This window comes from Centruroides vittatus, unplaced genomic scaffold, assembly GCF_030686945.1.
Source record: "Centruroides vittatus isolate TY-2023 unplaced genomic scaffold, ASM3068694v2 contig_18, whole genome shotgun sequence".
NCBI lineage: Eukaryota > Metazoa > Arthropoda > Arachnida > Scorpiones > Buthidae > Centruroides > Centruroides vittatus.
In genome coordinates, this window is record NW_027121101.1 from 7,695,542 (window position 1) to 7,720,694 (window position 25,153).

Consider the following 25,153-nt stretch of genomic DNA (forward strand, 5'->3'; position numbering starts at 1 on the left):
AGCTTGGCGCCCCCCTAGGGGGCGCGCCCCACAGGTTGGAAACCACATGCCTTAAGCCACTGGCAGGGAGCTATCTGACTAAGTGAATTGTTTAAGATTTAAAAAGTAAAGAGTATTCAATGTTATTTTTATGTACGTTTTTTTTCGCCAAGTTATATTTAATAATAATTTTCTTTTAATTATACTGTAATTATATTGACAGATTTTCAGACAAAATCTTTAGAATTTTTATCACTTTTAGATGTTAATAATTTTAATATTATGAAAAACAATTTTTCCAAGCGTGTTTTAATTCTATTAAATTAAGTAAATTTTATGGGAAATTTTTTGATTTATCTAAATTACGTAGTGAATCGCAATATTTACATTCGTGTCCGGACTATATTGACAAGTAATTCTTAAACATAAAACATATTATAATTAATGTCGATCCGACAAAGACGTACTAAAAGAATTATATGATTTAATATCATTAATTTTTATGGTACCATCTACCAGTGCGTCTGTTGAGCGCATTTTTTCGACCACGAAGCGAATTCATACATTGGCCAGGAACACTCGGTCGGAGGAAAAATTGTCGTCGTTAGCATTACTTTCGATAGAAAAAGCTTTTAAATACGCTGATGGAGTCGACGATCAGCGACTTTTATGATGATTAACGACTTTGCGGAAAAAATCGCCGAATAGAGTTAGTTTATAAAAAATTTAAAAAACAAGTTTTTCTATTATTGTTTGTATCGTATCAATTTGTATTATGTATGTATTATTTGTATTTTAGAACTAAAATACATAAATTGTTTATTGTTGTCATTTCCAGTATTTGTTTAAAACTTTTATAGAAATGTGAGGTTCCGGACAGGCCCGAACCGTCTCGAAAGACGCGAAAAAACGGTTAATTTAGAGAAAAATGTATTAGTTTAAAAAAACATAGGTAAAAGTCGTTAGTAGCCGGACACCAATTGTTTATATCAAACTGCCAAGCAAAAACCATAAATCACGGTAGGACGTTGTCCTATGATCGGTGGAAGATCGAATTCGTCTTCGATTTTGACTTTTCTCGCGCTCCAGGTAAGAGTCTCGTTACGCTTAGTAACGAGGGACCAACTACTCGGAAAGCGTGATTGAGGGAGAATGACCAATCAAATGGACGAAACAAAGACCGGAGATTGATATAATCCCCGACAATCGAGGACACCTGGCACTCGGTTAACGTTCTGAATAACCGAAAACGCCGTATGTAAATGCGCAAAAAAAAAAATAAAAATACAATTTCTCGTCTATTGTGCCAACCTCTAACCCGTGTCACTTCGGACTTAGACAGTGTTCCCGACGCCAACAGATGAAGTCTCCCCGTGCCCTACAGACTTGTCAATGCCACTGTCCCGGGGCCACCTTCGATCGACAATCGAAGAACCACATCGACGCCCAGGATGTCCGAACGGCTGCTTGTCCTAAAGCAAACTATTTTGTACATAGTATATGTTTATTTTATGTTTCTTTTTTGTCGGTTTTTGTCAGGCACGTCTCTTCCGCCACCACGCACGTACGAATGGACCCTATTTTTTTTTTTTTTTTATTTTTTTTTTTTTTTTTTTTTTTTTTTTTTTTTAACTCTTTCCGCCCTGTGGGCACTAAGAGGGCCTCTTTTAGTAGGCCCATTATGGGTTCGGCCAGGCCCACAATGGGGCGACCGGGTGGTGAGGGACGGGGCCCGACATATCCGAACGGACCACCCCCCGAAAAAATTCCTGGGGATTATTCGACCCGTTCGGATTCGATCCCGGGTCCCCCAGAGCGGTAGGCTGCACCTTTACCGCTCGGCCATCCGGCCGTCTACGAATGGACCCTAGGCCATCACTGACGCGCAATTAACTGATTGCCCCTGGAAGTCGGCTTCTTACAGAAACACAGCTTCCCTATCATCAAATGTCACGGCACGCCACTGTCCCTCACCACCGGGTCGCCCATTGTGGGCCTGGCCGAATGCATAATAGGCTTGCAAAAGAAGGCCCTCTAAAGTGACCACAATTCGAAAAAATATATATTTTCTTATTATTTAAAATTGTTATCCTTTTTATTATTGTGGACATTTGTTTAATATAAATTTTAATAAATTAAATACAATTTTTATTTCAAAATATTTTTAATAATGAAATAAAGTTGGCAACATTGAAAATTATCTGTTTTCGTAAGTCACGTTGTAAATAAACACCTTGACTCTGAGTGGAAAGAAGCAATTAATAGGAGTTAAATCGGGTAATTTATGTTGATATAAGTTAATTCACTCGTGTTCATTTTTATAACTTATTTGTGGAAGATAGTTTCTACCATTTATATTTCGCATATTTAATACAGCAAATTCATATTTAAATAAAATAATTTGGTTTCAAACATTAAATGTGTAAGAATATCCTGAAATATGTAAATTTAAAAAACTACAAATATTCTAATCGCATAAAAATTGATAAAATGCTGCGAAAGTTATAATTATATAGTATAATTGTGCTGCTGTCATCAGAGGGAGCTTTTTATATTTTAAATCTAGAGTGTGTGATGGATGAAACATCGATGGTTTGATGTTTTAGAAATTACAACTAAAGCAAAAAAAGATAAAATAAAATAAAGAACAACATAGTATTTTACATTAATATACAATGAATTTTATTCAAAGAAAACAGACTTCTTGGCTCAATGTATTCAAAATCAACACTTTCTCCAAGTATTAGGAACTTAAAGAACCTCTTTTTTTGTTAGTTGTATGCCCTACTTTTGAAAAAATACATTCAGGTGGAACTGAAATTGCACAGTTTTTAATAAATTTGAGCTTCGGTTAGTTTTACAAACATTGATTACAGGCTGGAACCCTCATCACTTGTTAAATTTTGTCTGACTGAATTCAGTTCACACAATTCAGAGAAGTATTGATCTCCATCATACTCAATTCCCAAATTATCAGCCACATTTATTTCATTCTTCAACTAAATATTATTTTGAAAGTTGAATGATTGACATGAGTAATAGGCTATAATCAAACCATTGATCTAAATATTGCATAATTCATCAATAGGATGCTAAGATTTCTCTTTGAAGTATTATCTCGTTCCGACAAGTACCGTAGATCACTCATTAATTTGTTTCTTTTGAACTGAAAGAATATTTAATTCTTCTGTTTATCAATTCAACTTTAATGTTTTGAAAAACAACATTAACTTCGGTTGTCTGGATGTAGTCACTGTTTATATGTTTTAAAGCTGTTCATAATTTGATGTCAATGAAATGCAAATAAAGCAGGTAAAGAAAAGAAAAACAATACAATTCAAAAGTTTAATAATTTTTAACTTTATCATTTAGGATTATGTTATTTGTATATGTGGATATTTCCCTATTTTAAATTATTTAAACAGCTTTTTTTGCTGTGACAGTGTTACTAGTCACTTAATACTTTCCTGTTGTATAAATTTAATTCTGATAACAGGAAGAGGATGATGCAACAAGAAAAAAATCAGGCACATTAGACTTTCTGAAACACCATTGTGACATGTTGAACCAAGGTTTCACTAAAGTTGTGAGTTTGTTCAAACAAGACAAATCCACGAATATTGCAGTTTTAGGTGACAAAATGTTAATAGTAGTTGTGTCTTGTAAACCAGCCTTTATACTTATTCAGTTTTTGAGCAACACTATTACTGGAGTTCTTGAAAAAAACAAAAGGGACAAGACTCTTGATGACTTATATATTTCATGTGAAGCACTAGAGACATTTTCAAAGGAATTAGTCTAATGGATTGTAAAACAAGGCTTTTTTCACATAATAGATCCGGCTTATGTTTGGGTCTTTCTAAACAGAAAATGCATGAAACACTCCTTTGAATTTTGCAGCAACATGTAGGAAAAGCAATAGAGGATGCCCAGAAGGTAAAAAATATAAATGAGGGAATGGCAGTTTAAATAAGCAAAGCAAAAGTGGTTTACAGTTCTATTGAAATTTTTATTTTAGCAAAAAAATAAGTTATGTGGTACATAGCTAGGATCTAGAGTTTACCAAATTGGGAGCCCTGTGCATGTGCACAATCTGTACATTTAGTAATCTACCACTGGTAACTACAACATATTGTTGGCATGCTATATAGCAGGGGTGGCCAACAAGTCGATCACTCGCGGTGTCTTGACTTAATGTATTATATTTGTAACCGAACGCAACAGTATGCATGCAGTTATGACTCGACTCATAAGCAGTGCACCTCGTACTGAAACACAGTGTATAAGCATAGCATGCATTTCACACTTCCCCTTCCCCACTTAGACTATGCCTATGACAAGTCAATCGCGACACATTTTTAAGATAAAAAGTAGATCTTACGTACACAAAAGTTGGCCACCCCTGCTATATAGAATTAGCATAGCATGTTGCATTTCTTTTGAAGCAAAGGTCCAATACTATTGAGAATTCTTGATTCCACTTTCTGAAATCTTTTGTTCTTATTAGTGATGATTGCATTTATAAGTTGCTTCCTTCACTAGGTGGCTTACTGCAATAGCTGACACCATCAGAGGGAGTGGCATAAAGTGACACAATGTAAAATTCTCATACAGTGTTTCTTCAGGAATTATTTTTTTTTAAATATCCTATAGTTAGTTATAAGGACAAAAGCATTTTTCTTAACCCCCCAGCTTACATGTATCAATATGCTAATTCTCTATAATCAATATGGTACCAGTAAAACTCTATGTTAATTTACTTTTTGAACCCTCTAATTATTCATTCATTGAGCTGTCATTATTACCAAATTAAATAAAAAATAGAAAAATATTATACATTTTACAAATACAATACAGTTACAAAAATAAATAAGTAAAAGTACTAGACATGTAGGCTGTGTGTTTGATAATGTAATTTAAAGGAGTAATTTTAATTTTGCTAGTTGTTTGTTATTGCCTATTACATTCAGTAATATATGGGAATTATGGTTTATAAGTAACATTAGTACATAAAAAAAACATTACTAAGGATTCTGTATGGTCTGATACAAAAAGATTTTTGTGGGATGGCACTGAGTTGCTGCACTAGGTGACACCAGTCCTAGAGATCCACTAATTTGCTACATTTTGAACTTAAATATAATAAGTTTAAATATCTATAAAAAATTTCAAAGAAAGAATATTTTAAAAGTGTAATTTAAAATATATCACAGTAGTAATTATTATTGATTTTAATAGAATGTTGTATTTGACTGATGTATCTATATAAATATTTAAACTACAATTTTATGCCATATTTTTTTCAATTCTTATTAATTTATTTAAATTGCTAATTTGTTCATATCTATAAATGATTAACTGTTTTCAATTTAGAATAAGTATATGTAATGTCAGATATTTTTATAACTAGAAAGAAGATGAGTTGTGCTTTATTTAGAAAAACCAGTACATTTGTTTCAAATCTGTCTACTGTAAAATTTAGGTAAGTGTTTGTTACAGAATACATTATTAACCTTGTTCATAAATTTATTAATTTGAATATATTTTAGGAATATACAGTAGAATTAGAAAATTCTACCATATGTTCCTAGATAATCATTTTAAACTTGATGTAGAAATAACTGATTCTGTAGAAACACAAACAATACTAATATAATTTATACGTTATAAATCAGCAAACATTTTAATTCACATCAGCTAACATTTTCAATCATATTCAATGATCATTCAATGATCATTTTCAGCCTGCTTAACAGTAATCAAATGTTTCTTAATAATACAGAATATTAAGAATCAAACATACAAATTTCAAATAACATTTAAAAATTAAACAGCATTTAAAATTAAATATCATTTAAAAAGGCAGAAGATATGCTTAGATTGATAATATTAATTAATTAACATAAAATAAAATGATATAAAATAAATAAATAAAATTACAATCTAAATATGGTTCTGATTTGTTGGGATCTGAAACTGTGATCCCTACAAACCAGTGTGTGTCCTGGTCTTTAAAGTTCCTCTGCTATGTAGATTTATAAAGGTCTTCCACATGTTTGAGGATGAATCTGTTTTGTAAAAATTTGATAATTTTGATGTCCTCCCAGTTTAGTATTTTAATCATATATTCATGTTTCCTAAGAATGGTTCTTAGGGCCATGCTTGGGGACACATAAATATACTCTGTATGATTAAAAAAGATATTACCTTCCGTGTTATTAGCAATGTACACCATCTCAAACTCAAATGCAGCAAAGGACCAGTCAAATAGATGTATATCAAATGTAGGCCATATTCATTATTATTTGGTGAACCAAAACATACTTAAACTAAAAAAAAGCTTTAACAAAGGCCTTTTGTTACCAAGCCTATACAACTTACATAAACAATTAGAACTTTGAATTTTTTCTGTTTTAATCCCCTCAAGATGTTAGAAACATTGGTTTTCAGAAAAGAAATCATCAAGGCCGAGGACTGGATATGAAGTCTTAACAGGTTGTATTTGGCCTGTGAGCCCAGTTTATGATCCCTGCTATGGATGAATTGGTGAACTGGATAGGTAGAGGTTGATTGTTATGGTAAAATTTGTCTAACAAGGGGACCTTACAGTCTCGGAAATTCAGTTCAGGATGAGACTTTGCAGGTTAGAAGTATATTTCAATGGTGTCCACCCAGAAGAATTGTAAAGCGCACTAACCAGAAGATTCCAAGAAAAACCGCTCCAAAGTTTTAAGCAAAGCTCATACACTGGTCGATTTTATAGTACAGCAGCACAGCAAAATGGTTGAGTTTGTAGCGAACTCGCTTGCCAAATGGGTGATCTAGGTTCGATCCTACATTTGGCTAACTTTTTTTGGCTACCCGAAAATTTGTTATAGTGGTAATTAAAGTTTTAATTTATCTCTATTAAAAATGCATTTGAAATTATTCAACTTTTTAAAAATAAAATATTATCTTTAATTCACATTTTAATTAGCTGTAACAGTCATTTCATAAATAAAATAAAATTATTTATGATTTAATTGATAATATTTTTAGGTCATTAACTTTATTGAAAAGTTGTTATAATTTTTAAAATAATTAAAAAAAAAATGTTTGGTTATGGTGAAGTCAGTCTCACAAAGTGCAAATTCCACTCATTGTGTAATTTGCATTTTGTGAATAGCAAGTTTATTGGAAATACTTTTTGGTTTTTCTCTTGGCTGTATTTTTATTCTAATTGAAATTTTTACAATTATTATAAATTTATTTAATTTTATCTTTATGTTATCATCAAAATGAAAAAAATAATTAAGAAATGACATCATTTCATATTATAAGAAAAATTATTCATCTTGGAAAAATAGTTGTCAGGAAGAAGAAAAGCAATGCTAAAAGAAAATTTGATTTGGCTCTTTGGCATTACAGTGATACCTTGGTTTTCATCAATAATCCATCTGAAAACAATTGGCGAAATTCAAAACTGACGAAAACCAAGGGAATTATTTCCATATGAATCAATGTAAATTTAATTAATTCATTCTAGACACTCAAAAACACATACCAAAAACACATTTTATAGATAATTAATATAGCGTTAAATGCTAAAAGCAATAAGAAATTAATATAAAAGACTAATCTAAAGGAAAGCAATGGAATTGCTTGGCTAGACACTCAGGGTCTTGTCTTATAGAAGCTAGTTGGATATGAGCTTCTAGCCTATATTGCCCCGTGGTAAAGTATTGTCGTAATTGTCATGTAATAGTAGTTGTATGCATTTATGATGATTGTATCGCAGGAAATAACGCCTTTCAGGAGGTCTGTTTAAGGGTAACTGGTTCCTATTCAGGCGTTACAGATGTGGAGAAAACCCAGAAAACTTCACCAAGATGTGGCCAGCCCATCCTGGCGAAGCGCAAACCCTTGATCGAACTCTCAGTGTTCAGGGAACGGAACCATTGGCCAATGGTAGGCTGTCGTAGGGTAATGCTCACACAACGAGAAATAATGCCACATTGAGCTGGAAAATGCATGGGTCGTGCTTTGTTTTCACAAAATTAGCAGCAAGGTCATTTGGGCACACCAACAAAATCCGAGACAATCAATGAAAACTGAGACAAATTTTTTTGCAAAAAAAAATTGACGATAACTGAAGTCAACGAAAACCAAGATATTACTGTATCTACGATTCGAATTAATTCAACTGATGAAAAACTTTCATTTCCAGAAGCTTTGGATAGCTTGAGAAATATCCTTCTGTATTTATTGTTTTACTATTTATTTCCCAGAAAATATTTTTAACAGTTAAATAGTTGATTGTTTCATTTTTAATGGTGTTACAAATATATAATATAATTAATAATACACTTACTAATTAAAAAAGAAAATTTTGTAATGATTAATAGCTTTTGTACGACTAAAAATAAAATGCTCATAAGTTTTTTGTTTTCTTTATCCATTGTAATGAAATAAAGTAAGTTGTAGTTCCAATAGGATTGTTATAAAAAGATTTAACCTGTTCCAGTGGTTTTTATAGTATGTATGTTAAAGGATATCTATTCCTGGTATCAGGTATTCCAATAAATAAATCTAATTTGATAGGGAAATGTAACAATGTAAATATATACAAATCCATTAATATATTTTTTATAATGATTCAATAATATCATGTATATAAACCAGGCCTGGCCAACCCACGGCCCGCAAGCTGCATTTGGCCTGTTATGTTAAATTGTGTGGCCTGCTAAGCGATATTATATATCTATTAAAACTTTTGTTTCCCGTTATGTGTATACCAAAACAAATAAATGAAAATTTACGTGTGTCATTATTATAATGGGCAAGTGCAAGTATGAACTCTTGGTATAACAATAAAATCTTATTCATTTTGTATTTGTTTTACTTTTTTAAAAGCATGTTTGCCTAAATTGTGGCTCACCATAATGTTATGCGTGATTAAAGTTGACCGCGAAACAATTTGGGTTGGCCAGGCTTGATACAAACATATGGTTTACATCATTCTCACTAGATGGTGCCAATATCCAAGATGTAAATTTGGTTCATTAAACAGAAATTTATTTAAAAATTTGTTCAGTTTCAAAGTAATAGTTTATTATTATTATATTTTTAATGATGATAAATTTTTAGCAGATCTTTTATTATTGGCTTTAGTTCAGTAAACATTAATTTTTAGATTTATTGTAATTTAATTATATAGAAGAAAACAGATTTTACACTATTACTATGTAACATGAATTTGGATTTGAGAAATCAATTATAAATTATGAATTGGAAATGTATATAAAACATCTCTGAAATTATTTTATGGAAAAGTTTTAATAATTTATAATATAGCCTATTGGTAATATTTTATTTGTATATATAATGGTCATATTATACCAGTAATACCAGTAAGTTAACAATATATCAGTTATGATCATAAAACATTATTGTTAACTTATATCATAATCATACAGGAACACAATTAAGATAGAAACACAGGCTTTTATTGGTTTTTGAGGATTTGCATTTTGGACAACATACCGTATTTTACGGACTATAAGACGCACCTTAATTTTTAAACAATTTTTAAAAAAAATACCTATAAGATGCTACGGACTATAAGACGCACCTGAATTTTGGAGGCAATTTTTCGAAGAAAAAAGTGCGTCTTATAGTCCGTAAAATACGGTATCTCTCATTACAGATGATGAAGATGTCCTTTGTCATTCAAAATGCATGTGTTTCTATCTTATTCTCTCAAGCAATTTTATGCTTAATCATAAGAATTACAGTGAGAGCAAAAGGCAAACCAGTACAATTAAAGTTCTAGTATAAAGCATCCTACATATAATATATTCTATAAAGTTCTTATGCTTAATATAAAGCATAGGAAAAATAAACATAAACTAATTTAAAATTAAAATAATTGAATGAAAATTATAAAATTCAAATTTTTGAATCTATTATTTACATATAGAAAGTGTATACAAAGCCAGACAATTAACTTTTGAGATTATTTTTGATTATATCTTTTGGTTGGGTTGAATAATGTCATGCCAGCTGTGAATTCATGATTTGTAAGAAATTACTTAACAAAATTAAACTTTCTATATTTATTAGTAGATAAATAATAGCATTGTAAAATTACAAATATCTAAATCTTTTTAGTATTAAAAAATAATTTAAAACAAAAAACAATTTGAACTTGCTCAAAAAATTTTATGAACATATCAAAAAAGAATTTTTTCACTCATGTTATTGTAGAGGTTCAAATTTTTTTCCAAAATTAAAAAATTACTTAAAAGAAAGGTCTTACAGATGTTTTATGTTCATTTTGATTTCTTCCACAAATTTTGAAAGACTTCTTAGTTGATGACTGGCACTGTTTCAGTGAGTGATGGAAGTACTGTACAAATTATGTCAAATTAAATGAAAAATACTTTGAAACTTTTTAATGGTTTTATATGTATATTATTAAAAATTTATAATAATATAATTTTAATGTATAAGAAAATGCATATAGTATAATAATGTATTACCGTATTTTACGGACTATAAGACGCACCTTAATTTTTAAGCAATTTTTTTTAAAAAATACCTATAAGACGCACCTGAATTTTGGAGGTAATTTTTCAAAGAAAAAAGTGCGTCTTATAGTCAGTAAAATATGGTGTATGTATATATATATATATATATATATATGTTCAACTCCAAAACTTAATTTTAATTTATAACTGTTTTAAAATTACACAAATAACAACAAAGAATAATTACTGTATATCAATAAAGCACTTCAAACATAATCTTGTGGATCAGAGTGACTAACATATTTGAAAATTTTGAATTTTACAAATATTTTGTTGTATAAGATAGTGAGATAAAAATCTATAGCTTGAGTCTTTGTGGATTCAAGCTATAGATTTTTCATAATCAACATAAAAAATCAACATAAAAAATTATGAATTTTTACATAAACCATGGAAATGGTTAGTGAAAGAAAAATTAATTGTGATAAATAAAAAATAGATAAAATTTTATAAAAATTAAATATTATGTAATTTGTAACAATCAACTTTACCTAGCAACAATTGTTCATTTGTAACTTTTGAAATATGTTGTTCAGTCTGATAAATATTAAGCTTAAAACATTTACCAAAGTAGTTATTCTGTCAGGTTAGTCTAATTTTTTTAGTTTGATGGCCATATCGTAGTTTTGAGCTTAAGTCATTGGCCAAAGAAGTAACTTTTTTATGAATATGTGGAAGGAAAATAAGGCATTTTGAATTTTTAATTAAATAACAAATAATATAAGATAGCCTTTACAAGAGAAATTTGAAATGTAAATTTATAGGCTTGTAGAAATAGGAGGAATGTTATTTCTTTGCCTTTGGCTATTCTCACATGTTATCCAGGACTTGCCTTACTCTCCAGAAGTTGTGAAATATAATCACAGTACTGCAGCTATTGTGGGGAATAGCAGTATCAATTCCTAAATATCTCCAAGTGCAAGGTTTGTCCAGTAATTTGTTTCGTCAGCACAAAATGAGAAACAGCATCTGAAATTTATTGCTAAATCATTAGTGCTTATGAGGGCATTATGAATAGACAAAATATGGTGAGATGATGTCATGAATCTAAAACAGGTAAAATAGTCATTTATCATCATAAATGTCCATTCTTAAACACTAAATCTCTTCCTCTGTTCATTACAATTAATCATCAAGGATCCCTTAGTCAAAAAATTTAGAACAAAATTCATGTTAATAGGTATTTAACTGTAAGATTTATTTTCTCAATCTGAGGTTGAGTTAACATCAGTTCAATATTCATTACAGTTACTACTACAATTTTCATGAGAATCATTTTTTTCCGATTCGCAAAAATTATTTACAACATTATATTTACCGAATACAATCAAGTACATGGACAGGTGTCTCAGAAGCTCGTTTCAGGTTCCTTATTCTCCAATGGTTCCATTCTCTGATCCCCTTATGCAGCCGATCACTTTGTTGGTCTGTCCAGATCTCCAGACAGAAAGAAAGAGACTGCTTCTATCAGCCCTTCGACCCTTTATACTCCTCCTGTTCCCCTGCTGGGTTTATTGCCCCTCCAGGCCTAATGGACGATGGAATGTTTGGGAATCGTACCAAACAAAGGGCATTGTGTCCAACATTGAATATTTTATGATGAGTGATTGTCACGTAACAATGGATGAATTTCACGAATGAAGCTCAGAAGTATCAAGAGCAAGCTCTTTATGAGATAATGACTGAAAGATTAGAATATTGAAAAGTGACAAAATGTTGGCTGAAGAGCAGAAAGTAAATCAAGTGACTTCAGCTCAAATCATTTCTTGTATATTATGAGGAACAAGGTGACATCTTTCTGGATTTCACACTGTTAGGAGACAAAACAGGAGTATTTCTTCATATATCTGAGACCAAGCAGTGATCAATGCAATATTGCCATAATTGTTCTCCATAAGTAAAAAAAAACAGAACATCTATGTCAGAGAGGAAAATAATGGCAACTGTCTTTTGGGACAGGAAGAAACCTCCTCTTGTTGATTTCTTGTCTTGAGGAGACACCATAAATGCTGCTACATATGGTAAAACCCTGAAAAGATTTAATTGAGCATTTCAAAAGAAATAGTGAAAAATGTTGACATGAGAAGTTTGCCTATTGCACAGTAATGCCACACAGCTTGTCACACAGAAGTACTGTAGTTGTAGACCTTTAAGTTGGAAGTTTTGAGTCATCCTCTGGCAGTCTAAATCTCTTACCAAGTGGTCATCAACATATTGTGAAAAAGAAGTTTAATGACAACAATAAAATGAAAGATAAGGTAGTTCAATGGACAGGCCACAGTTTTTTATGACTTAGGTATCAAGAAGCTCATTCCCAAATATAGAAATACAAGTAATACATTGAGAATATGGTGATTACACTGAAAATAAATAAAGGTATGTTATAAAGATATTGTAAGTTATGAAAATAAAATGCTTTAAAAAATTTTTCTGTATCTACTTTTTGAATTTCTCTTACACACAATACTTTCATTCACAACATAATTGTATTCTTTCATTAATCAGTAATTAATCACATTTACAGTATATCAGTAATACATCAATTGCATCATTTTAACAAAGTAAAATATTGATAAACTTGATATAGAGACTGGTTTAAAGCATTTTATTGCATTTTGGGATATGATTTTTTTTTAAATGATTTTTAAAAATACGTGTTCGTAAATTTAATTTTATTCTACTAATGCCAAGTACACAAAAGTATCAAATAACAGTGATGCAGGCTGGTTACCAAGATCTGATCAGAATTGGCCCATGGGCCTCCAGTTGGACCACTTTGTTCTATGTAATTTGTGTAATTTTTCTTTATAATAATTATAAATTATTTAGTATACATAAAAAATTATGTAGAATATTCCTAACTATAAAAAATTATGCTTGCTTAAATATTTTGATACTTATATAGCCTTTTATTTCTGTACTAAATTTTAGATATATTTGCCATATTAAATTTCATACTATATTTCCAGAATGTTCAGAATAATTAAATATGTATTATGTTTTAATTTATGTAGGATATACTCATTGTTTTTCTTCTGATTAGTTAAATTACATTAAGCTTTAATAAACCAACAACAGCCTTAATTAATAGGCTGATTAATTAATAGGCTGTTTGGTTTATTATTATTATATTGGGCTTTGGGATGTTTATATATGTATTAAGCTTTGAATACTTTCAATGCTTTCTTAAATTTAGAAAGTTTTTTAAATATATTATGCAGAAAGAAATGTTTCAGGTTGTCTTTCACTGTGTAAATAGGTTTTGCTTATTTTTCACTTATTTGTAAAGACTGATAAAAATTTTACTACTACTTGAAATTTCAAAATGTTGATATATTTAATTATTATTAAAACACATGCCTAAACTAGGTAATAATTAATTAAAAATAAATGCTGGTTATATAAATTTAATCATTATTTACATATATTTGATGTTTTATATATTCCATTTAGTTTTATTATATAAACAACTCAATGAAAACTTGACACATTATAATAAAGCACCAACAACTGCTTTATGACATTGGGCCATATAACAGCTATAGTGATAATAAATTACTAATAAATTTAACCCAAGAGGGAGGCATTGTAATTATTAAATTTAATATGAGATGGAATACTTTTCTTTTTCTGTAGCTGTTCTGTAATTTTTTTAATAAAAAGTTGTATAATTTTAATTACAGTTTAATAGTTTTGATTGTACAACAAATAAATCATATTTGTTTTTAGAACACAAACACAAGAGAACATATTTTTTAAAAATATTTAATTTCACTAGAATATTTCTTTACATGTAACTTGATACCAGATTTTTAATCCAGCCAGTAAATAATAATCTTTAATTTTTCTATCATTTATTTATAATTAAATAATTTTCAGACAATTTACTTTTAATTCTATATACTTCTATATATAGAGAGACTATAAATTAAAAATGATAATTTTTTTATTTTATTTACAGCACATCTAATTCAGTTAATCATATTATGAAGATGACTAGACTTAGAGTTATTGACAACAGTGCATTAGGTAAACAAGCTATGCTGGAAGGAAAACCACCTGTTTGCATTCATGTATATAAGAAAGGAAGACCAACAGGTATTGGAACAATAGGAGACAAAATTTTAGTAGCAATCAAAGGACAGAAAAAGAAAGCATATATTTTAGGTGTAAAACAGAAACAAAAGGCACTCATTCCAAAATTTGATTCTAATAATATATGTCTTTTAAATGATGATGGTAGTCCAATGGGGACAAGAATAACCATGCCTGTACCTTCTATGCTTAGAGCAAAGGAAGGCGATTTCTCTAAGATTATTGCTATATGTACAAAATTTGTTTGAATTTATTTGAAAATATGATTAAAAATTTTAAATAGTTTTTATGAAATAATGCAAATTAAACTCATCAAAACATTTCATAAAAATTGAGTAAAAGTTTTTGTAGTTAAATTTTCAATAAAATTTATTTTTGTTCATGAAAATGAGTCTTAGTAGTAGATTTTTAGATCTGATAAAAATATTACAATTTTGAAGAATATTCTTGAAACTTGCAGTATTTAGGTAAATATTATTATAAACAATTGAAATACATGTATGTATGTATATGTTTTTTACAGGGTTCCTATCCACCTGGAAAGTCGGGGATTTTCATTAATATTCCAAAAAGGTCGTGGAAAGTCAGGGAATTTGCCTCCTTGGCTGCCTTGTTCTGTTTTTGTTTTTGTTTTTGCTCAAAATAAGGTAGACCAAGTGTAGCTGTTCTGCAGGCAGCAAGAAGTAATGTGGTACAATGCAATTTATGAAAAGGCATGCAGAATATTTTCAGGTCCCAAAATTTTCCCAAAAATTATTGCACACAAAATAAAACAATAATTTATGAACCAAGTAATAATTATTATTGCATAGTTTCGAAAATTCAAATTAAATCATATATATAAGTAAGTAGGCCTACCACACAATTTGCCATGCAACACTAAACTGATAAGTTAATATAAATATTTTGCATTAAAAGATTAATTTAAGCACATTTTTCATCATCATAGGATAGCATATACAATTATAAATTTGATGCAATATGTTGATTAATAGAAATAAAATTGAATTCAGTGCCATAAATTATTATTTTTATTTTTAGCACAGATAGTAATTGATGGACTTTTTGACATCCAAAAGTACCATGACTATGACCTCAGAATGAATTTTTATAAGGCTCAAAAATTTCAGTTAAGGATGAACTTCAAGTAAAGAACACCAAAAAATATTGTAAAATGGAAAATTTTCATATTATTGAAATTATTTTCCCACCATGGTCAATTTGTCTAACTTCTAAAACACTCCTTTACATTATTTAAGTTAAATTATTTTAACTAAAGTTATTACTATATAGTAGTATATAGTAGAAAAATTACATATATTTACAATTTAAATAACTTCATTAAAATCATTAAAACATTATAATTTTTTGAAATTACTTGAAATTTTAAAATAACATAAGTTGGGTCTGGGTCATGGTAATTAATACTGGCTTTCTTATTTGCTTATCCTCATCAATGTCTTAGTGGATAAAACACTGGTAGTTGGTTGCAGGTTTGCATCTCACCATGGGCTGGCCACATAAAGTTTTTCAGGTTTTCTTCACAAACCTAACACCTAAATAGTCAGTTTCCTCTAGAAAGTCTTCCTGGGAGGCATCTTCCCTGCAAGATTTCCAAATGTTGCATTGCCTTCTCTCACAAATCTATCCATTCTGAGATGCTTAACTGCTTTCTTTATTTGACATCATTAAAAGCATCATCTGAAAACACTGAAAATTTTTGCACAGTGCATAGTGCTGAATAGTAGAAATGTTAATTTGAAAAAAATGACTAATTAAAAAGTTGAAGATGCAATAGCATATTTGCATAGTAAGTCATATGCTGTTTTATTTTGTCAATGTGCTGTACTGTAAGGGTTGATAGGATCGGGGAATTTGTACAAAGTTGGTCAGGGGAAGTCTGGGAGTCATGGAATTTAAAACAAAACAAAAATTTGAGTAGGAACCCTGTATATATATATATATATATATACTCCTCCAGAGAAATTTATAAAATTCAATAAATGAAATGAATAACTTTTACAAAGAAATTTCTAACATTCTATGTATTTTTTCTAGCTAACAAAATTAAAGTTAGATTGAATTCAATGGAATAAATGTGGCTTCTTGAACATTGTGCCATATAACTTTTTTATTGAATGATTTAAAAAAATAAATAAATATATATATATATATATATATATATATATTAATATACATGATTATCTCAGTAATTATATTAGGAAAGATCTTATAGTTGTATTTTGTTTTTTCCCACAACCATTCAATAAAAAAGTTATACGGCACAATTTTCAAGAAAGCCACATTTATTCCATTGAATTCAATCTAACTTTAATTTTGTTAGCTAGAAAAAATACATAGAATGTTAGAAATTTCTTTGTAAAAGTTATCCATTTCATTTATTGAATTATATAAATTTCTCTGGGGTATATTTTTCAAAATATGCTATTTTTCCTTATTAAAAGATTTTCTTGGTTTTTTTAAAATGTATTTTGATATGATATTGATGTAAGCAAATTATAATTATTTTTATTTAAATGAATTGAAAGTAATTTTTGGAAAAATTACAGGAAAGATTTTATGAAATTTGGAGATAATGATCCATTACTTTAAACTGAATATTAAGTTACTTGGGTATTTCAGGTTTAAAAATATATAAATATATCATTGGATTAGTTTTGTCCTGCACTTAATAAGTCAGAAATCTTGAAAAATAATGCACAGCATCAGAAGCAGATTTTACTACAAATATTCCAGCAATAGCAAAATTTGAATTTTCTGTTTTGTTAATAGCAGTAATTTTCCAGAATGAATTTTATGAAATTTTCGATCAACTGAATTTGAATAAAAATTTTAAGAATATGGCTTAGAAGCAGGTTATGATTTTTGTCAGAAAAATTAAAATTTATTTGTTAAAAGCTACCATTGAGGCGTAACCTATGTTTACATGTAGTAAAATGTTCTTTACATTTCACAAATACCTTTAAATTATTTGTAACAGTTTTTTGTTCATAAAGGCCTTGGAATCAATCTTAAATTTTACTCTAAATCAGTTAATTTTTTAGTTCCTTTCAAGATATACACTAGAAGTTAAAATATGTTTTCAATATTTATATAAGCTGTGAGAGAGATATTTTCTTATCATTCAGCTATCATGGTATGGACTATTTTACTGTTTTAACTGTAATTATGTTAAAAATATTCACAAATTAGAAGAAATCAAAACATTGTCTTCATATCTTGTCCTTGGATTTACTATTATTTAAAATCAAAATTCATCCTTAATCTAGATCAAGTCTAAATATTTCCTGTATTTAAGTGTTAATTTTCTAATAAAATTTTTTTACTTCTAAAAAACAAACTTTATTGTTCAGTGTGCTGAAAGAATCCAATATTTAGAATGTCTAAAACTAATAAATTGTTTTTTATTAACAGAGAATGTACAAAAATTCTGTTTGTTTGAAAGTTACATCTTTCAAATTGTAGATAATGTTAGTTATTGTTTTTCTGAACTTTATTATTTAGGTAGCATTTTACTTGTACTGTTCTTCAATGTCATCTCTTTGCTGTCTCCTGGAACTATCTTTGGATCTTGTCCCCTAGGGCAGTGGTTCTTAATTTTTTTGAAGTCGGAGAACACTAAATGTTGACATTTTTCTCTGCAGAACACTTACACAGTGGCAAACCTTTTTGAAATCAAGAGTGCACTTGGTCTATTATATGACATCATTGGCATTTGCAGATTACATTCCCATACAAAAATTATTATATATTCTATTGATTTTTCCTTTGCAACAATTTTTTATTGTATATTTGATTTTTTCATGGAACACTTGAAGTGGCTTCACAGAGCACTCATGTTCCACGGACCACGGATTGAGAACCATGGCCCTAGGGTGTATATAATAAAGCAATTTTAGAACATCTATCTTTGCCCATTTTCTTCATATGTTCCTTCCATTTCATTCTGTAATTAGAGGTATTAACTATTCTTGTTATTTTTAATTCTTGGCATATATCAGTATTCCTTTTTCTATTTAATCTTTTATATCATGCTACTGGTCTTAATACTCTCATCTTTGATGCCTCGACACTTTATCGCTCTTTCCAATGACCATGTTTCAGAACTATGGTATACTGATAATTGGTTTACTCATCAATCTGTATACTTTTGTATTTGTATTCCTTTTCATATGTTTTATCAGATGTTGGTTAATTATTTCATTATTTTTGTTGAATATCTGTTTTTTGTATTCTATATCTTTGTTTATCTGGACTGATTTTGTTTTAAAAGTATCTGAAATTTCTAACTTGTTCTATTCACTTATTGTAGATAACTGTTTTGCAAATTAGGGATGGAAAATCATTGAGTAATCTTTCTATTTTTTTATAGTTACGATAGAAGTTTGTTTATCTAGCTTTAGTACCTATGAGACCAGAGTGGTGGTAGATTATCAAAAATGCTAGATTACCAGATATTATTGTATTTTCATAAAATTCAATAAGTTATAAGTGATCTGAACATTGCAGATATTACTGTACATTTTGTACCAGTACATGCTGCTGTATGCTTCCAGTTTGTTTATTCACACTCTAATCATCTGTCTGAAGATGATACTGTGCATCACTGTACTGTTCTGTTAAACAGTTTTCTATATTATTTTAAATATGATCAGAAAAAATTGATCACTAGATATTTTAATTAATAAAAACAATGCAAACGATTAAATAGTAATGAAATCAGACAATTTTTCAGCCATCAGTTTTATGTTAAATCTCACACTTTACAGGTTATTTAAATAAAAATACAAAATAATTTTTATATCCTATTATGTTTTTTATATTTTTATTTTCTGTTCTAGTTTATGAAAATATAAAGTAATATATTTTTAGCAGCTATATTTTTGTTTTTATGTTTAATTTTTCCCTCCTTTTAAGTGATAGATCTTTTATACAGTTATTTAAGAAACAATTAATAGTGATTCAAGGTTTTGTATGTTAAATTTCCTCTTCAGTATTATATTTTGCATATATTTTTATTTAGCTTCTTTTATAGTACTTTTAAAGATGTTTTTTAAAATTTAATTAAAATCAATATGTTCATTTTTTAAGAAATCAATATAATACAAGACAAATAAAATAAAAATCGGCAATTTTGTTATTTGTCTTTGCTGAAAACAAGACTTGTCTTAAACCACAGCACTACTACTAAAACCTTTAAAATGCAGTACAATTTTAATTTTCAAATGTTTTTGGTTGTCTTAAACGACCTTCTTCAATTTGTTTTTGAATTTGTTTCTTTCTGTCTTGAAGGTCGTTTAAGATTATCGAAAACATTTGAAAATGAAAGTTGTACTGTATTTATTTGTCTTTTCTGTCCTAGAAAAAGTTAGTTTTAAAATAAAATATTATGTTATTAATTTTAAAAGTTAACACATCTAAGATTTAAAAATGAGAATTAATATATATAAAATTTAAATACTTAGAAAAAAGAGAAAGCCAATAAGAGAGATGATAAAAAGTTTTTGAATTTCTAATGTATGTACTGTACATTAACTTCTTCAAAAATATGTTGATTAAAAGCATATGAATAAATATATAGTGTATTAAATCTTGCGTTTTTAAATAAAGAAACAAGTAGTAAACATCCATAGTTATATTTTATTTTTATCTCAATTCTCAGATTATAATTCTTAAATAGGGTAGCCACACTATGCTGGGGGCTTAAATCTCAAACATTTGGCACAATTTATGATGTTGCCATCATTCCATTACTTACCTATGCCTGCTCTGTTTGGGGATGTGAGATAAATATAAAAAAAAATTTTCATATTCTTTTAAAATTTTAACAAAATTCTGCATAAAAATCATTAAAGATTACTGGACTTTTTCTATGAATCTAATTTTCTATTTTCTGATAAAATACCTCTCAACGTCAAAATAAGAGAAATCACTCAATTACATAAGATCTGTAGACAGAATGAATACACAATGGAAGGTATGAAAATGTTGACTGAGATTTTTGTCTCCTGTCTCACCCAGCCTATTCCTATGCAGCCTCTATTGTGAATTATAACAATCAGTATTTTCATTACATTTATATGTGTGGTTCTTCATCCAAAGATGGTGTTGGAGATGGTTCTCTTATTTACAAAGGTAACTCAGTTATCCAGGCCTTAAACTTTAGGCTTCATAATTACTGCAATATCTAATATCACACAGAAAATTACACAATAAATCAATCTCTAAATGCTCCTCTTCCCGTTTTGCCTATGTTACACTCAACATAACATAGATAGGTGCTAGATACTGATGGGTCACATTGGTCTGGCGAAGAAAGTACTCACTACAAAGCCAATAGAATTGGCACAGGCCTGTTTTGGTTCTTCATTCCTGTGCTTAATTTCTGGTTATTATTCCAATATCTTGTTATCGTCTTGGAGGATTTTGCTAATTCACTTTTTGCCATTTGGGCACTCATTATTTGACTTTTTCCAAATTTGGCATTCCTTTTATGCCTGGTTTCCCTTCTATTTTTTCTGGATTCTCTCAAGATCATCGAACAAAGGCCTAGGACTATTCTGTCAATTTTAATTAAATTATGGTTTAACCAAATGTATTATTTTTCTACACAAATTTCCATTTAACTATGTGTCCTCTTACGCCACAGGTTTAGTTATTAGAGCTCTTTCCTTGTATACGTCATACACTACTATTATGTATCTCATTGCACTTGCTAAGTGGTAAGAAATGCTCTTCTCTGTTTTTCAACTTATAATTTTTTTTAAAAATTCTCAAACTCTCAAACATTCTAAATATTAGTTATTTTAAACCACAAAATGGGATATAAAGTTTTTTAAATATAAAAAAAAAATGAAAATTAAATGTGTATTAATTTATTAAAAATATAAAATCATGCTTGTTTTAGATAATTTGAATGTTTCTATAAATAATAATCTTTGAAATAAATTATTAAACATAATATATTTAAAAAATTAAATTGCAATATCATTTTTATTATTTGAATAGCTTAATAGGATGTCTACATTATAATAAATATCTATGATTTAAGTAAAGAATTATAATTGGATTTATTAATGCTTATACAGTAATCTATAATTGATAGTAGGATCTCTATGTATTTCTATAAAATAATGAAGTCCTGTATGCATGTCTTCAGCAATAAAATTCATACTACTTTGAATTATTTTTGTATTTTATTTAATTTGATATTTTACATTTTATAAAGTTTAAATCCTGTCAAAATTTTAAATAACAGAATTTATAAAGACATTCTAAAATTATAACAAATTAATAAGAATGAAAAATATACTACATATTAAATTTGACTTGTTATATTTTTAAGATCTTTTACAATAAATATGTAAGTTAACCATCAGCTAATAATTATTATTTAGAAATACTATTTATATATATAATGTATATATATATTTTATTGAGAAATAGTTACATAATATTAAAATTTTCTGGATTTTAAATAATTATAAAGTTAGTTTAAAAGAAGTTTATTAAGATAGATGTAAATCAGTGTGTATACATTATCTGATTTTCATTGTATATTTATTATCTGAATCTTAGAATAAATACAGTCTAATTATATATATTTTACAGAATATGTATATACATTACAGTTTCCTAATAAATAAATTATAATACAAACACACATGAACTCATCCAGACATTTTTGTAATCTTTCACGTCAATTGAAATTTCAAAAACTAATTACAAAGAATGAAAGAATTGTAAAGGGATTCGAATATTGATCCGATAATATTGTGGGAATCACTCTCATAAAATGAAAACATATGAGATCTCTGAAGCGGCCACTGAGTGGCAAGTAATGATTTAACAGACCACAATATTTACTTGTTCATTAGGAAGAGGTGGGCGTTTTTTCTCATTTTCGATATCAATGGGAGGTACCGACAAACATGTGGCCGAAGATTGGTCTTGGGCCGTATCGACTGCAAAGGTATCGTCGTCTGTGTCGTCACATACAATAATGGGACAGCCGTTTAATTTCAGTCGCCTCATACAGTTTGAAAGTTCTCCTTCAGAACACCTGCGTGCCTGCAGATAAATCTTCGGTTTCGACTTGTCGGTGACATCTTCATATTCGGCGATAATGCTATCCTGCTTCTCTGTGATATTACAAAGAACATGCATTGGGAGATCATCTTGCTGGCCCTCGTTAGTCCATACGCATTGCAAACCGTACAGAGAATTCTTTGAAATTTGGGCGTCTGAGGGATGTACTTTTTTACTTCTATACATTTTAGCTTTCTGAAGTCTAAGATTTAATGGGTTATCGTTGCTGTATTTCAAGACGGCAGAAGAAACCCGCGGAGACAGTGCCGACTGCTTTCCCAGTAATCGAAGAGGCGATGTATCAAAATCTAAACTGAGCCTTTTATTGGAGATCTGAAAGAAAGTTTTCACATAATTAAATCTCAGTCATTAAATGCATAAAGAAGCTTTTACATTCTCGGGTATTGACTTAATTCAATTATGATGACTAAGTATCTATTTATGAATGAACTCGTAAACGGGTTAATGACCATACAATAACTCCGTTATACTCGTATTAATCGCTTTTAAACTAATGAATGAAATGTCTGTCTGGATCAAATTGTAGTGAGGATTTATTAATGAATTAATTTATCACTTTTCCGTGATATTGATCGCTTCAGATAATTAACTACAGCGGAAGAATTATCCGAAGTCGTACGTCATCGATCGTGCCAATAACGTTGCGTTAACCTTCAAATATTGAAGGACAAGCGAGTCAGCTGGCAATATCATAATCCAAATCTTGTCATGTTGTTATTTTTATCCATATTTTCCGCTGTTAAGTTACAACTATTTGGCACCTTTTTAATAGCAATAAGAATTACCAGGAACACTTAAAAATAAATTTGTGTACCTATAAAATGGCTAATCCTTAAAATATACTTAAGATAAAATTCGCGTTTCGACTTTAAAAAACTTGTAACTGGTCGGAAAGAATTCTTTTTTAAATAAAAATATAATACATTTTAAGAAGAAGAAATTATAAGGAAAAAATGCTTAAGTCGTAGTTTTAAAACATTTTTTTAAGTTGTAAAAATAAAAGTATATATAAAAATTATATATATTTGAACGAGGTTTTAAAAAATATATCTATCGAAATACATTTTAAAAACTTTTTCCCTTTTTTAAAGTATATTAAATTAAAAATAATTAATTATTTTTCTGAATATTTGACTTACTCTATAAGGCATAATTACTTCGTTGAGGTCTTCTAGATCTTCGACGTTTATGGTCCAGCGTCGTATTCCGTCGGGCCAATTTATCGACTCCTTCAAGTGCGGAGATGTCATCGATGCATATTCTACCCTGTTCTGACGTCACCTAGTCAGAACATTCTGAATGCCCAGCTTGACATACACTGAAGTAGGCCGAGGCAGGTGGCGCTCTTTAACTTTTGCGGCTTTAATGTCGAACGTAATCAAGCATTGACGTCATTGTTGCGAAACACCGACACCCGTATTTTTCATCTCAGGTGAACTGGTTACAAATCCCGACGTAAATTAGAAACGGAAGACACGACGAATAAAGATAAAAGAGAAATAAAAACCGCACTCTAAACAAAATATAAAAGTGCGTTAAGAATATATTCAAAAAAATAGAGAATTAATTTACGTACGCGAATTTAAAGATAACGTTAATTTAATTTTATAAATAAGCTTAGCATTTGTATGAAGTTTAACACGACTACGAGATATAATCGATATATCGATGATACAAAACTGTCATAGATTTTAATGGATATATGTTAAGGTCAGCATAGAGCTATATATAAAAGTATATGATAAAGGCTGTATTAATGTGATCAAAAGGAATAAACGGACAGCATTAGATTCAGAAATAAGTGATTTTTGAATATGGCTATTCGCCAGTAATGAACGTTTCTGCTCTCATGCCAAAATTATCACGAGATTTTTAAAAGTTTATTAACAGTTAAATCTTCCTACGAAACTTTAAATACGTAATAGTTAATTCCCTAATGACTCATTGTAAATCTGAGTTTGTTAAATCATTTTTTTTTTAATCGATTAAAATGAGTGTTTAATTTTTAACAGCTGGGCAGATATTGCTGAAATTATTGATCAATTCAACTCCCTTTTCAACTTATTTTAGAAAGAAAAATGAAGAGCAAGTAATGAAAAATGAAATGATCAATGATCGGAATATCCCGATGTGAAAGTCAGATAAAAAGCGTGAAAAATTCCTTTCCAGAATCTCATAGATTATAAGAAATATTCAGTTCTAACTTAATCCGGGAATTTTCGGAGGTTTAGTTTAAGAAATTACACATTTTAAGCAATATTCTTTAATTATTAAACGTTGATACAGTAATAAATAGAATAAGAGACATTTTAATAAATTATATTTTTTAAAAACGACAGAATTGACATTTGTTTTTATTAGAAATTTAATTAAATTTTACC

The 25,153-nt window shown here is 29.0% G+C and overlaps 3 protein-coding genes across 4 annotated transcripts in view; 1 reads left to right on the forward strand and 2 right to left on the reverse strand.

Annotated features, from left to right (window-relative positions):
• The window catches only part of Tmem63 (transmembrane protein 63), a 175,155-nt gene that overhangs the window by 82,600 nt on the left and 67,402 nt on the right, over positions 1-25,153 (reverse strand). The gene's annotated exons all lie outside the window — the stretch shown is intronic.
• On the forward strand, positions 2,181-15,030 carry mRpL14 (mitochondrial ribosomal protein L14). 2 transcript variants are annotated; one of them, XM_067263947.1, is made up of 3 exons: positions 2,181-2,275; positions 5,394-5,461; positions 14,509-15,030. In XM_067263947.1, the coding sequence occupies exons 2-3, from the start codon at positions 5,397-5,399 to the stop codon at positions 14,888-14,890; spliced, it is 447 nt and encodes a 148-aa protein (XP_067120048.1). In that variant the 5' UTR covers positions 2,181-2,275; positions 5,394-5,396; the 3' UTR covers positions 14,891-15,030. The 2 variants fall into 2 exon arrangements, with proteins under 2 accessions (XP_067120048.1, XP_067120047.1); XM_067263946.1 differs by having other exon boundaries at positions 2,181-2,256; positions 5,390-5,461.
• LOC136969643 (uncharacterized) lies at positions 21,841-24,123 on the reverse strand. Its single transcript, XM_067263911.1, has 2 exons — positions 23,912-24,123; positions 21,841-23,084 (listed from the first exon to the last, which is right to left on the reverse strand). Exons 1-2 carry the CDS (start codon positions 24,020-24,022, stop codon positions 22,509-22,511), a joined length of 687 nt encoding a protein of 228 aa, XP_067120012.1. The 5' UTR covers positions 24,023-24,123; the 3' UTR covers positions 21,841-22,508.